This window comes from Engystomops pustulosus, chromosome 1 (genome assembly GCF_040894005.1).
Source record: "Engystomops pustulosus chromosome 1, aEngPut4.maternal, whole genome shotgun sequence".
NCBI classification, from domain to species: Eukaryota; Metazoa; Chordata; class Amphibia; order Anura; family Leptodactylidae; genus Engystomops; species Engystomops pustulosus.
Window position 1 is genome coordinate 194109872 of NC_092411.1, and position 16396 is coordinate 194126267.

At 37.9% G+C, this 16396-nt stretch overlaps 1 protein-coding gene across 1 annotated transcript; it reads left to right on the plus strand.

Moving 5' to 3' along the window:
• The first annotated feature begins 2288 nt into the window (after positions 1 to 2288).
• EPGN (epithelial mitogen) lies at positions 2289 to 16004 on the plus strand. Its single transcript, XM_072126612.1, has 5 exons — positions 2289 to 2395; positions 6127 to 6195; positions 7275 to 7383; positions 10111 to 10266; positions 15591 to 16004. Exons 1-5 carry the CDS (start codon positions 2359 to 2361, stop codon positions 15658 to 15660), a joined length of 441 nt encoding a protein of 146 aa, XP_071982713.1. The 5' UTR covers positions 2289 to 2358; the 3' UTR covers positions 15661 to 16004.
• Positions 16005 to 16396: the final 392 nt, after the last annotated feature.

The following is a 16396-nucleotide window of genomic DNA, read 5'->3' on the forward strand; positions in this document are numbered from 1 at the left end:
CCTGCAAATTGAGGACCAGGAGAACAGGAGCAGATGCAAAAAAGTTTGTATTAAAGGACTAATGAGTCTTTCTCACATGACATACTGCAAGATACCACTATGAAGGATTAGATAAACCAAAATTTGAACCAAGTAAAAGTATCATTTAATAGATATCTGCGATATGTGCTGTAACACTAATAGTGAAGGTCTCTGCAATAACATCTGGGTGACCTTTCAGAAGCATGTTATTTGCAGAGACAGACTGGTTGTAGGTGTATTGTATATGCTACTTTGTTACTTGTCTTTAGCACTTACACTTTATCACTTGATCAGCTATCAATTTGCATTGGATCACTGCGTGTTACGTTGGTTGTACCATATCATTATGCTATGTAGTAGTAGTATATCTGGCTGCTGCCCAGCACCATTTATTGTGAACTTATCCCATTTTTAATAACATATTAATAAAATATCTTTTTTATCTTCCAAATTGAAGGACTGTTTTTGAGTGCATACATCAAATCCTGAGACCTGTTCTGGTACCTGATGATCCTCCAAATGACATAGTCTGTGGCTTGCTTAGAAATCCTGATATTCTCACAGCAGAAAAGGATCTCAGGAAAATGGAAGCTGGAGGCCATTGGCTCTCTGGCCCCTTCAAATAAAAAAATGTCTGCTGTGTACGTTAACCAAACACCTCCAAAGCCAGAAGATATTATTTCTCTGGCTTTTCCCTTCCGGCCACAGCTTTTTCACAGAGGTAAAAAAATGCACAATTAAAACTCAACCCAATCACCAGAGCTTGGGACATTCTCAAAGTTTTCCCCATAGACTTTTCATCATGGATTCCGGTCAAAGAGCAACATTTGGATTTCCTTGAACTACTATTGATCGAAAGGTGAACGGTCAAAAGAGATCTTTTTGTATTGTGTGTAAGTGCAACTAGGTGTTAACTATGCTAAGTCTTCATTCTAGAATCACCTAGTCATCAGACTAAATTGTTGTTTTTTTTCCATTCTAGCGGAGCCAAACTCCCTACCCATCCTCTTCCTTTTCCCTCCTTCTTACCCGTTCATCCCCCCGCCCCCCACCTACATTTAATTCTCATATCATACCTCTATGGGATTGAATGTCAATGTCACACTGAAGAAGCTGTACTCAAGAATCCTACAACCACTTAGAACTCAATTGCGTAACCCTCCCTTCCTCCATGTCTTCTCCTCTCTTCATTCATAGGTTCCGTGACCCTACAATCTGGTACATGTAGTTGGATTACTTTGGAAATTTAATAAAAAGATTTATAAAAAAAAAAAAAAGAGAATAAAGATATAAAAAATATATATAACAATTCAACTGCACCAGTTAAGAAAAATCGGGTGCTCAACCTTCAGGTTTGTTAAATCCTTTCATATATAAAAATCAAAAAATGGTGGCACTCCAAGTTCTTGTGAAAAAGGAATTCTTTTATTCCAAAAGTGCACTTGGCGGTCCCCTACTTAAGAACACCTGACTTACATACAATCCCTAGTTACAAACGGACCTGAATGTTGGGAATTTACTGTACTTTAGCCCTAGACTACAATAAACAGCTGTAACAGTTATCACAGGTGTCTGTAATGAAGCTTTCTTGTTAATCCTGGTTCTAATGACAATCCAACATTTTTAAAATACAGTTGTCACAGAGACCATAAATATTTGGCTGGGGGTTACAATGATAAAGTATACAGTTCCGACTTACATACAAATTCAACTTAAGAACAAACCTACAGACCCTATCTTGTATGTAACCCGGGGACTGCCTGTATATATATATCTCATTATTCCTATTCATTGCTTCCTCAATAATTTTTTCCACGGGAAAGAGTACACTATGATTTCTTACATCATTTAAAAGGTACATCATTCACATATTTGACATTTTTTTCTTCTGGCTTTTATCTGTCATAGAATCTTCAAGCCCCCAAAGCTGACTAAGCGGACTTACACGTTCGAATGTCAAAAATGTATATTACATATGAAAGAAGCATTTCTGCCCCAAGGGAATTCATATGTAATATAGATTATTAGCACAAACACTGAGTGGGCTGTTTTTAATGATGACACTGATGTCTAACCCACAGCATACCATTGGCAGTACTATCCCAAGTGTTAAAAAAAGAAAGTGATGTTGTGGCATGTTTTACTTCACCCACATGCCGTTTAAATAGGCAAATTGATGTCCCTAGGGAGTTATGTGGTGGGTGGTCATCCATGTTGTGACTGAGAGTTTACATCATTCCACCTTGTATATAAGGGAACATGTGTAACGGAGACACTTTACCTCATCGGCGTGTAATACTTGGGAGGAGACAGAAGATAGCAGGTCTGATTTAAACAATGGCTTCTCGCAATATCTTCTTATTACTGATATTTGGTAGGTTCCTACTTTTACTTTGATTGCATGAAAGAGCATCTGTCCTGTATTTTATTGTATTACATTATTTTTTTCATATATCCATAGACATAATAGAAAAGCTCTACTAGGGGTTATTGTAATTTAACCCCTTAAGGACTAAGCTCCTTTAGGGGATTTATTAAATCTGCCCTGTGTCACTAAGTGGTCATAACATTTAAATGCTATAACATGCTCAGGTCATTTTGAGATTGTTTTCTCGTCACACATTGAACTTGAAATTAGTGGAAATATTTGGATGATATCTTTTGCGCTTAATTATGAAAAAGTTGGAAATTCGTCAACAATTTAGAACTTCTCAAAAGTTCTAAATTCTTTGCTTTTCAGGCAGATAGTCATAGCACCCGGATAACTTCATATCTAACATTTCTGAACGTCCACATTATGTTGGCATGGTTTTTAAAGGGGTATTCTCGTCTGGGCACTCACATTCAGTTTCACTAATCTTCCATATATAAACATTCCTTCAATTGGATGTTATTAAAAAAAATGTTCCTGTGTGAAGATAATTTCTCATAAATGTAGTCATTTTGTCCCTTAGAAACAAGATGGCTTCCTCGGTTACGACCACCTCACATTCTGGCAGCAGTGGCCAGACATGAGCTATTGAGTCCTGCCTGACCACCTGGCTTCAGTAATCATTACCAGAGGACGGCTGTGGGACCTGCAGTAACTCCCGGACATTTTATATACAATAACCTTTTTGTTTATTTGTGCAATCTCTCCAGTAGAGGTGGCCGTATCCGAGGAAGCCATCTCGTTTCTAAGGGACAACATGACTACATTTATGAGAAATTATCTTCACACAGGAACATTTTTTTTAATAACATCTAATTGAAGAAATGTTTATATATGGCAGATTTATCAAACTGAATGTGAATGCCCAGACGAGAATACCCCTTTAATGCATCCTGTTATTTTGTAGGTTGCTATGGGGCTTTGAATTATGGGTGCAATTTTTTTAATTTTTTTGAAAATCTCCAAAACCTATATTTACAGGCACCTTCTCAGTTTTCAAGTGACTTTGAGAGGCCTAATAATAATAAAACCAAATGAATTACCCCATTTTAGAAGCTACACCCCTCAATGTATGAGAAACCAATTTTAAGAAGAGACGTTTGTTAACTCTTTAGGTGTTTTACAGGGGTAAAAACAAAATGAAGGTTGAACTTACAATTTGTAATTTTTTACAATACATTACAATACATTTTTTACAATAAATTAATTTTGGCTCAAAAATTAAAAATACATAATGGACTAAATGACAAAAAGCTCCTCAAAGTTTGATACCCAATTTCTCCCGAGTATGCCGATATCCTATATGTGTTGATAAACTGCTGCATGGGCACACTTCCGGGCCTAGAATGGAAGAAGCGCCATCCAGAGCAGTTGCATTGTCACATTTTATAAAATATTTATTTTTTTGGAATGTGGACATATGGGGGCTTATTATTTCCAGGATGAGATCCACTTTTCAGGTACATCATTTGGGGGGGGTGGTCAATAGCTAATTGATTAAATTTTATTAACAATTTCTTGGTGGAGATAAGGAAATCATTAATTCTGGTTTAGGGTTTTTATTTTTTTTCTTTGTTAAATAACATGTTATCTTTATTTTATAGGTTACCATGATTATGACAATACCTTATGTATATAGCCTTTTTACAGTTGACTTGTTTTGCAGAATATAGAACTCATATGTTAAGAAACTAGCTTGTTTTGCATCGCCATATTATAAGAGTCATAACATGTTTATTTTTTGTATATGAAGCTGTTTGAGGGTTTGTTTTTTGTGGGACAAGCTATACTTTTTGTTGGTATCATGTTGTGGTAAATGTTTTACTTTTTATTCTTTTTTTATGAGGTTGGATGTGAAAATATCAGCATTTTTGTGGATTTTTGAATTTTTTATGACTTTCACGGGGTTCAATAACAATTTTATTTTATTCTATGGGTTGTTATGGACTTGGTGATACCCAATATGTAGTGTTTTGTTGTGATTTTCACTTTTTTAATGTCAAATGTGATTTTTAGATGTGATGGGGCAATAGGGGATCTTATATTATTTTTTCAAAAAAAATTTTTTTATTTGGACTTTTTTTGAAAACTTTTGTTTTACTTTGTCCCAGTATGGAACATGAACAAGTGATCATTTGGTGAATATAATATACTGCAATACTAATGTATTGCAGTATATTACCTTAGTCAGCCTATTCTGCATAGTGTTGATAGTGCTGAAAGCACAATAGGACCCCAGCAGTGGTGTATCTAGGACAGACAGGGTATCGCAATCCTAGCTGTTACTGTGGGAGCCTGGCTTTCATATACAGCAGAGCTCCTGCAGCAATCCCATGGGTTTTGCTACGGAGCCCGGGCGATCGCTGAAGCGTAGATGTACGTCAGGATGTGGCTACAGACCACATTTCCTGACTTACATGTACGTCATATTAGTATATAGAACAAATTAACTTTGTTTGAACATGAATATCGGTAGAGCCTCAGTACACTGAGCAAATATATTATTATCCGCCAGCAATTTGCATTATACACAGGCAAACTGCACATGGTACAGACTGTACTATTGTTAGTAAATGTGCTCCAATGTCTGCAGAAGTCTCTTAAACTTTTCACCAGAATGCATTGCATATACATTTTAATTGTTTCACCTATCTGTTCTGTAAAAATTACATAGGAGAATCGTCCTGTATCTCTTTTAAAGGATAACTCAATGCTTATTGTATATTTAAAGAGATTTATCATGCATTTTTAAGTGACTTTTATGTTATTAGTCTGGACCTTAAACAAGTTTTATCCACTCTCAGGAAGGGCATTCGATCTATCATCCTGTCATAAATACTCTAGCCTAGAGATAATGACAGTCATTTGCACTGCAGGTTGTAAATTGAGACGCTTTTGTAGCCTCAGTGTTATCTGTCAGCACCTGCAGAAATGTCAATATTTCTTAAACTATCTTTTTAATAAACAGTGGGGGTGATGTATGTAGGAGTGATGTATGTGGGAGTAATGTATGTGGGAGTGATGTATGTGGGAGTGATTTATGTGGGAGTGATTTATGTGGGAGTGATGTATGTGGGAGTGATGTGGGCGTTGTGTCTATGTTTGGCCTTCACATAGAGCTGTGATTAGGAGATGTGCACATATAACCAAGTCCGAGGCAATGAAAAAGGGGCACTATTCAATGTCTTCTTATCACTGTATACTATTGAGTCATAAGATGGACAAAAATTGGTGGTGCTCAGTCGACAGCTAAATCCAGTGTATAACTTCAAGAGAGAAACAAGGAAAAGCTGCACCATAAAAAATGATCTTCTCTATTTTATCTGCCATGTAGGGTAGAGGTACACAAAGGGGGTTCCAGGTGACAGCCGTTTCACGCTAGTCTCCTAGAGAAAGACCCGTTTGTCAAACTTTTAACTCGTGGATGAAATAAAGAAGATAATGGGGCAGATTTATCAAGTGTCTGAAAGTCAGAATATTTCCAGTTGCCCATGGCAACCAATCACAGCTCAGCTTTCATTTTACCAGTGCTCGATATATCTGCCCCAATGTTTTATGGTGAGTGCCACATCTTTTTCTTGTTTCTCCATTAAAGATACATCATGCAAATAATAAGAATGTTTCTTTTTGGTGAGTGTACCTTTGATTAGCTGAATATTTTTTTTTCTTTTAAGCTGTAGTTACTGTTTTTAGTGAAGAACCTTCAGGCACCATGGATCCTTATGAGAACAAGAGAACACAAGGTACTTTTTACTATACTCTTATTAGAGTTTAAAGGAAATCTGCCTTTCAAATTAACCCACCCAAAATATATACTTCATAAAAAACTATGATTAAAAAGCATTGCCCTTATCCCTAAAAGGTTCCTTTTTATGACTGCAATGTTAAAAAATCTTATATGCAACTCACCTTAGCTGAGTACATTGATAGTGATCAAGTCCAGCTTATCCAATCCTTCTTGCACTGCCCTGCCTCCCAAGTCTTGATTGACAGGTCTCACTTCTACCACCATGAATTGAGTACTTACGGACCATATGCCAATATTTAAATACAGACATATGTTTACTTATTATTAGGGGTAAGAACCACTGTGTCAAGTCAGTGCCTTGCTGTTACATTAATAGAGAGCTTTGTTACATCATTCTGCACTTCATGTCATGTGACCAGGTTGATGTCATCTAAGGTCCTTTATCCACTAACATTTGCATAATCTATTTCATGTATATATCAGATAACATGAAACCACAGCATGTCTCCAGGGAGGCAAGGGGTAGAATAGAAGTCCTTGGAGGCATGCTGTGATTTCATGTGATCAGATATATACATGGGGTAGATTGTGCAAATGTTAGTAGGTAAAGGACCTTAGATGACATCATCCTAGTCACATGACATGAAGTTCTGAATACTGAGGAGCCATAGGGCATAGGGAAGTGAAACGGAGTGAGAATTTAAGGGGCTGCTGGTCTCGAACAAGCAGAATAAGTCCCCTGGCTTGTTCTAAATTTGATTGTTTTCCAGGAAAGATAACAAAATTGATTTTATGGGGATTTGAGGGAAACAATTTTTAGCTAAAATAACGGTGTCATTCAGTTAATAGGGCTCCATGGGAAACTGTCACTAGCTATATTTATGAAAAATGTGGTGACGGGTTCCCTTTAAGATAATTACAAGCATATACAACTACATACTTCCTACCCTGTATTGATTTAAAGAGAATCTGCTGCACCTCCGACACCTCCACCTCAGTAAATACTTGTGTTCCCCATAACACAATTCTGGGCATCTTTTCTAATAACTTTATGTTGTGTGCTTATTTTTATAGATTCTTCTATGAGTGAACTGTATGAGACAAAGTGCACTGAAGATGATGAAAGCTTTTGTCTTCATGGTCACTGTACTATTCATCAATCACTTGGGGAGCCGATATGCAGGTATTGTATACAATATACCATATTAAATACTTATATACAGTATGATGTAATTTGCTAAAAAGCTACACAATTCTTTTCAATGAGCAATCCAATGGCCCTAGCAGTTGTTGTTGTTGTTGTTGTTGGGTTCAATGCAAAGAAAGCCAAAGCCATACACACAGAAGCAAAGCAGCTTCTTCCATGATACCTTTATCTCTATTTAAAATTAAAGCATAACCATTATTTGAGAGATTTATATTGTGTGTATGGGGTTGTGGTGAATATTTTTCTAATATACTTCATTAATGAATTTATAAAGTTCATAAAAAAAAACAATCTACTCCATTCCATAGAGAGCCATATTCCAGTCTGTACAGTGTATGTTTATGGAGGCTGATTGAGCTCACATCTAGTCTCACTTTGTTTGGTTAAACAGCTCTGGTAGTGAGGATTAACCCCTTTATTTTCAGCGTGATGGTTGAATATAGTGTTTATAGCATACTACAGCCAGTGAAAAGGCGGGTTGGGTAAACACTCACAGCTGTTTAAGAAACAGAAGAGAGAGACCTGTTTTTAATCCTAATATAATAGTAACATTGCAATATACCTATCTGCCTTTTCTAAGCATTTTCATTACAATATAATTGTGTGTTATAACTTACCTTGCACCCTGCCAGAATCATCTGTGTAGTCCCAGGGGTACAGCTCCTCCCACTCCCACTGCTGTCAGCTCACCAGGCTGTGTCCTCTGAAGGAGCAGGAGGTGGAGCTGTACAGGAGCACAAAGTTGGGGACCAAGAGCTAAGGAGTGAGTAACACAGACAAGTCACATGTTGTTTGAAATGCATCCAAACCAAAGCCCAACCTCTGTTACTTAACAGAGGATTTTGTCAGGGTACAAGGTTAGTTATAACACACAATTATATAGTAATGCAAATGCATAGAAAAGGCAGAAAGGCAGATTTGCACTGCAGGAGTGATGGGCTTCTGCAACCTGTGTGTAGTGAAAATGAGGTCCCTGGTGACAGGTTCCCTTTAACCATGTGATTTTTTTTATGTCACATGAATATGACCTTATATAAATTCCATTCATAAACACATGTAAAAGGGTTGACATATAAACTATGTAGTAGAGTCAAATTATTCAGATGATCCATGCTGCCTCCAGGGCCAGAAGCTATTGACTTTGTCCAATTGCAGAGTGTCACATCCTATTGCATACAGACACCCCAAGAGAAAAAAAAACATTTACAAATTGCTAATAAATTGTTAGATAAAGATATTTGTAAAATGGCCAAACATGGCATCTGAGATTTAATATCAATGTACAGAGAGGAAATGGATTGTACACTCTGCGGGGTCCCTAGCAAAGTTGTAAAGGATGTTTCAGAGGCTTCTTTTGTCTCATCAGCTACCCTTTCCCTAAAAAAGTGATGTAATTGGTGGTATGTGAATGTGACATACCCAGTTAGTGAGTATTTTTATCTTAACACCCCATTCTTTCCAAGATCTGTAGAGGACACTTTCCGTGCCTGGAGTAAATTCTCTGAGACACCAGAGAGGCAAACATAGCTAGTTTAACTTCACTATCTCCGACCTTGATTCCCCTGATTAGTTCCTAACCATCTAATACTCTAGCCAGTGGCTCTAGAGCTATGTCAAAGAGTAGTGGAGATAATGGGCAGCCCTGTTGCGTACCTTTTTGTAGCTTGAAAACTGGTACATTGTATAAGTTTCTGATGAATGTGCAGAAAAATACCCCTAAAACCCAAATTTTTCCAGTGCCCTCCGCAGCCAGGGCCGCCTGATGTTGTCAAAGGCTTTTTCGGCGTATAATGGCACTAGAACTGGGTGCTCTCCTGGCTGTGGACGGCACTGTACTCTAAAACTGTCAGGACCTTTCTAATATTGATTACTGCCGCTCTCCCTTTGATAAAGCCCACCAGAGCCTTGTCTATCAGTGATGGCAAGAGAGGGATATTGGGCGATAAGATTCTGGATTTAGCAAGTCCTTCCCCTCTTTGGGTATTAGCTTTATGTGGGCTGTTTTAGAATTCAAAGAAAGAGGCTTGTTATAACACACACAGATCTGATTACTCTCCCTGATACTAACCTGCACCTGTGTGACATCACATGACCAGGGATCGATTTTTCTTCACAGGAAGTAAAAATAGAAACTTTCAACAGAATCACAGCAAGCAGAAATCTAGAAAGCCACTAAGAAAAGTACCTTATATACTCGAGCATAGGCCTAGTTTTTTAGCACAAAAAAATGTGCTGAAAACCCAAACTCGGCTTATACTCGAGTAAAAAATATATAGGTTTTACAAGGTTTTTGTGGTAAAATTAGGGGCCTCGACTTATACTTGGGTCGGCTTATACTCGAGTATATACGGTATATTGTAAAATTGTACAACTTTGTATCATGTAACAATAACATTTATTTAATAAAATGAGAACACCCCTTTAATGATTTAGACTAATGCGCAGGAAGTTCTTAGTGATTCTACTGCTCTGCCAATCACCAGGCAGAGTTTTGGTGAATGGGAATTATGAAATCCTTTTCCTGGATGTCAGAGAGCAAGTTATGTAATACTGTTAATTTCTATGGCTTCATTTGTAATGTGCTGGAACACAGTGCACTAAATTTAATAAGAGGTACATGAATCCTAGCATGTTATAGAGCAGGAAGAACGGAGAAGGCAACTATGTGGATATAAATAAACCCTTTCATATGTTTTTATGTAGGTGTGACTTTGGATTCACAGGAGAAAGGTGTGAACACCTAATTTTATCAGCAATAAATGTAAAAGAAACAGATGCAACACAATTTGCCATTTGGCTCGGAGCAGGATTGCTGATCACCGGATTAATTGCCTTAATCTGGTTCTACAAGAAAGAAAGGTAGGTTTGAAATCAGCCTGTTATAATATTTGCAAAAGTTTGTGTACAGAAAGTAGTTTTTGGAAAATAATAACTTGCCTGCAGAATGTTTCTACTGACCTCACATTTATACACATTCATACCACATCTCCAAGGCATTCTCTATCAAGGCTAAACAAGTCTTATAAAAAAGACCTATCATTTCACTTAGTAATAGGGTCATCCATATTATATCCTTTTGTGGTAAGTGGAGCTCAAAACTGGATCCCATATTTAAGGTGTGGTCTTACACACAGATGAATATAATAAAGCACAACGGTGGAGTTGTATACCTATTCTCCATGAATGAAAAATTTCAGGGGAACTGAGAATCAGAAATATTGGACTATCCTTTGTTCCCATGAGGAATACGCTGTACAAAATAAAATCACATTAAATAAATGTATATCATACTTTCCTTGCCACCTTTAAACTCCCGCACTAATTTAGCACTGCAGCTCCAGTGAGGACCCAAGTCTCTGTTATGAACCTGGTGGCACATGTTTATTAGTGCGTTTCATGCTACTGGCTTAAAGGTTCACACAAGAGACCGAGATTACGGCTGTAGCTGAAGCACTAGATTTCTAAGAAATAAAAAAGCAACTTATTTTTATATGCTTCTCCAAATACTATAAAATTCCGGAGGAGTTAACAGAAAGTTAACATTTTATTTTTTACCTGTCGGTTTACGCATGGGATTTGTTCTGTAGCATTATGGAACTTATTCTCATCCACTGCAGTATATGGCAGACATCATTGTAACAACAAAGAATGAGAGACATAGGAGTAATGATAAATCTCCCCCTAAGTACAATTATTGCAAATTTTTGCGCAAACATCTTTTTTGCGTTTTTTTTGTGAGAAAAAATACACCACAGTGTGTGCAACACCACATTTATCAACTGAAAATTTTCAAAAGAATGCAAATTTAATCACAAAACTACATCACATAGGAGGTGGTGTATGTGGTTTCATTGCTACTACGGGGGAAAGTTTTTGCACAATTTAAAAGTTTTTGCTGAATTTTATGTTTGAGTTTCCTGTGCAAAAACATCGCAAAAAGGCAGAAATTGAGCAGATGTTGAACATACGCGTGCCTGGTGCAGTCTATTTGCATACAACACACACAGCTCATAGTCACATAGGAAGGCATTCAACACTGCACAACCACGGCACCATAAATCAGACTGTTGGTAACCTGCCAGTCTAACACATAGACATCTGCGCAAAATCCAGCCTAATGATAAATCTCCCCCATAGCCTGAAAAGGGGAAAACTGCTGAAAAATGCATAATACAAGTTCACCAGCACTTAAAGTCAAACATAAAGCCCTCAGAGCGGAAAATGCAGAATACTAGTCACATTGATTTATACAAAATTTGATTGGTTAGTTTGGTTAGAACGTTGCATTTGTTAGCCTAAGAAGATAAATAATAGCATACTGTCCTCCCCAAGTTGGAAAAATACAGGTCATACCCAAAATATACAAATGTATGGCATACAAATTGGAAGGAACATATTAAACTTGGCTGTTGAGGCGTTGGATTTGCATCTCAGAAATGCAAGATAAAAGTTGCCTTCATTAATACGGTAACTTCTGCATTCTACCTGATAACAGTTCAGTAAACCTTGGCCTTAATTTTTCATTACACGTAACAGGAACCATTTATTTTTAAGCTGTCAAAAATAACTTTATACTTATGTTGGTGCTACTCTTTTCCCAGATTAAAAACGCTCTGATTTGTGGTGGAATTATTATCTTAGACTGTAAATAGATCACTAGTTGGGCACTACAGTGTTACACAGCTCTCCTTTATATATACAGCTGTAACATTTAGCCAAAAGGCATAGTTCATTCTTGTCTATTTTATCTTCTACACATTTTTCTGAGGTCATTAAAATACAGTATTTATGGCAGACAGAATTTGCTTATGAAGTAACTGTCCATGTAAAGGTCAAAAGGAGATTTACAATAATACACATTATGAGCCATAAACCGAACACTGAACATATTACATAGTTGCTAAGTGGTTAGACTTAGTAAATAAATTGACAGATTTCCCCTCTATTGACAGGATAAACAAAACTGTTATATGCAATATGCAAAGGGTAATATCGAGAAAAAACTGCTTCCGATATGAATGTACATTGAGGAAAAGAAGAATGATGCATATAGGACATAAATGTATATTTTATTGAGCAAAAAAATTGTTTTAATAACACTTAAAAACACAGATCTGGGTTACAAAGAACCCCAATAGACAGGCAATAGGTCAATAATAGTGTAGCATAAATAAATAAATACATACATCATTGTGACAAAAATATATATACAGGCAGTCCCCAGGTTACGTACAAGATAGGGTCTGGAGGTTTGTTCTTAAGTTGAATTTGTATGTAAGTCGAAACTGTATATTTTATAATTGTAGAACCAGACAAAAAGAATTTTGGCCCCAGTGACAATTGGGGTTTAAACATTTTTTGCTGTAATGGGTCCAAGGATTATCAATAAAGCTTCATTACAGACACCTTACAGCTGATTATTGCAGCCTGGGACTATAGTAAAGCATCCAGAAAGCTTCACCAGAGGTCAGAGGGGTCTGTCTGTAACTATGGGTTGTCTGTAAGTCGGGTGTCCTTAAGTAGGGGACCGCCTGTAGTAAATGATGGAATAAATAAATAAATAAGAATCAATAATATTTAATGTAAATCCAACACATCAGTAGTAGATCGACTGGGTAAATTGCCACAAAAAGACATAAAAGATGACTAATACATGAAAAAGTGTTACCAGAAGCCGTCCAACAAAAGAATAAACGCCCAACGCGTATCGCCTAACACGTAGGCTTCATCAGGACTCCTTATATCTCTTATATCCTTAGACTGGGCTAGCATGTAGGAATAAATGCAGTCACTCAACCAAAGACTAGTGATATACCTGGTAACCAATGAACGGGATCTGTATTAATCTTATTGCAGGTATTACGAGGAGTTAACAATTAATCTTAGAAAATGTTTTAATTTTGTGGTACCTTTTATAAAATTGTAATGACAAAAAAATTACAGTCATTAGAGATACTTTACGTTTTAAAATACTTTTTAAAGTTAGATTTTATGCACTAAAACAGCAAAATCATGAAACACTATTAATTTGATTAGTGTGCAGTAAAATAACATATAACACCCAGGATCAAACTGTGTCAAAACCCTATATCACACAGTGTTGGGAACCTGACTCAGAGGACTTCTATGTGATTCCTGTGCTGTCACTAAAGATAACAGGCGTCCAATTCCCAGGATATTTAAAAAGACTAAACTCTCTCCTCTTCCGCTCTTACCTGTGTTCATGCCCCTCCACTTCCTGTCAGAAAGTCAGGTGACTAAATAGCTGAGAAGAGAGCAGGTAAGTAACATTGAGTGGATGTGGCCGTTAACTAGTAGAAAACAACACTGCTGCTGCTTTACAGCGAGCAGTATGCAGTTTAATAATGGCAAGGGCCTTTCACAGACCTCAGGGTAGCACTAAGATACCATCAAAAGAGGGGTGTCTTGTGTGGATCGGTTTGTTAATCTTGTATCTAGAATAATGTACCCTGGAATTGGAAATCTATATAGTTATTAAACCATTTGATAAAGGGGGGAAAGTTGTGGTCATGTACTCCCCCAACTATAAGGAAATATGTCTTGTATTGTTACCCATTATAGGGGAGACCAATTGTGTTGGGAGTAAACTCCTTATACCAGAATGTAGGCATCTATGTGGACAAGGTATTGAAACCCTTTGTGTTATCTTTTCCAACTTATATCAGGAATGCAACAGCCTTGCTTAGACAAGTTGAGGGAGTCAACGTAGACAAGGATATGCTGCTAGCCAGCATACATGTTGAAGCTTTGTATTCTTCAATACCTCATGACACGCACCTTGAGGGAGCAGAACACTTTCTGGAATCTAGAGAAACACTGTTCCAGGCACATAAAAAATTGGCCCTGGATCTTCGGAGATTTTCTTTAACCCATAATTTCTTCCAGTTTAATGGGAGGGTCTACCACCAACTCAGGGGCACTGTGTTGGGAAGCCATAGTGCCCCACGTATTCAAATCTGTTCCAGGGCCATCGCCATCTACCGCAAGCCTTATTCTACTAACTCTTTACTGAGATGGGAAAGTAGTTACCCACTACCCCTTTGTAAGAGGATCCCCAGGGTGAAGTACTTAGAGTGATGATGAATTTTAGCACAATGCAGGAATTTAAAACTCAAGCAGATGACTTAATGGTATGTTTAAGACGGAGACGGTACCAAGATACCATATCCGGTCATTTTAAATATCCTGGGAATTGGACGCCTGTTATTTTTAGTGACAGCACAGGAATCACATAGAAGTCCTCTGAGCCAGGTTCCTAGCACTGTCTGATACAGGGTTCTGACACTGTTTGATCCTGGATATGGATCAACCCCCGATTTAGATAAGGCAGACAACTTACACCTTAAAATAACTCTCTGGCCACCCCAGTAATGGGGTTTTCACTACCTGGTAATTTACTTTAACCACTGTAACATCAACATATGACCCCCCCGATGACTCCACTATCTGGAAGAAATGCATCAGGGTGGGGGATGTGGGGTGCATATATGTACGGTACCGTCTATGGTACTACCCTTGTCAGGACCAGAGCTAATCAGTGGGAAATAAGCTCTGTCTCCATGTATGGTGTACTATGGGCAAAAAGGATATCCCAATCCGTTAATCCACACTGAACCAGGTTCTAATTGGACATAACAGCAATTATGATCACACTTTTCCCTAACTATTGCAAGGTGCCAGCAGGCAGCTGTCTTAGATAAACAGTGGTCCAGTCCGTGCTGTCCTTTTAAATGAGCACTGCTTCAATGTAGGGTTTTGACTCTATGTTTGATATGGGGTGTTAAATGTTATTTCAATGCCTACCAATCAAACGAATAGGCCCAGATTTAACATGTGCAGTTTGCCTCAATAATGAGCAGTGGGCAACACATTCATGTGTCGGTTTTCATGAATGTGGCGCACAATGTTAGCGTCTGATGTGCAGGATCCGTGTGCAGCAGATTTTTTCTGGTGCGCTCAGTTCAAGGCGTGTGAGCCACATTTCTGTTGGACATGCCCTTTGCCCTTTCTTTGCACAGGACTGTGCCACGGCGTAGATAGTGCAGCCGCAACACACTATTAGCGCAAACACCAGATAAATTCATGTGCAACCAGACTAAGACACAAGTGTGTAGTTCAGTGAACCCCAATTTAACTGCCTTTTTAAATTTTTTTTCCTCTAGATGCAAAAAGTCTCGTCAAAATAATGAAACATGTAATACAGAAGAACAACTATCACAAGTCAATGTTTAAACTCCGTAAGGAACAAAGAAAACATACGTAAATTGAGAGATTTGCCATTCGAATACACAGAATTCATGTAAAATGTTCATTAAATATTCTACTCCAGAGACTGTGGAATTATTTATCTCTACTCATGGTCTGACTACTGAAATACTACTTAATATCTGACAAGGCAACTTTCAAATGAAAAAGGATCCTACAAGAGCTTTCTGGCTTTAAAACATTTCTGTATATGGACATTGCCATAAGGACTCTTAGCTGGATCTCTGCATGGGAATGGAAACTCTACTACTGATATGTCACTGTGCCCAAGGATATTGGTGCACATTTATTTACCCGGTCCGGAGGAGATCCCTAAAGTGCATTGTCCAATGTGTCGCTTCCCCGCTCATGTCTGCCAGAGTTCACCTTCTTCTTCCCGGTGCATGTAAGTGCTTGGCTTGCGACACAATTTTTAAGTCCCACGGTGTGTCCGAATCTGTCGGATCGTCCGACGGTCCGCCCCCGATTTGTGTCGCATGAAAGCCGGCGCTTTAAATCCCTGTCCCAGTGGCGCAAAACGGAAATTGCTGGGATGTCCGACGAAAGTGCGGTCTGCGGGCCCTTATTAAATGAGCCCCATTGTGTCAGAACATGCGAAGATGGAAAAGGGACAGAGGGGGACTATAACGTTATCAATTATGTGAAAAAACGTTCTAGTTTTTGTTAGTTTTATACTTATGTTGCCGGTTGTATTTTAAAGAAA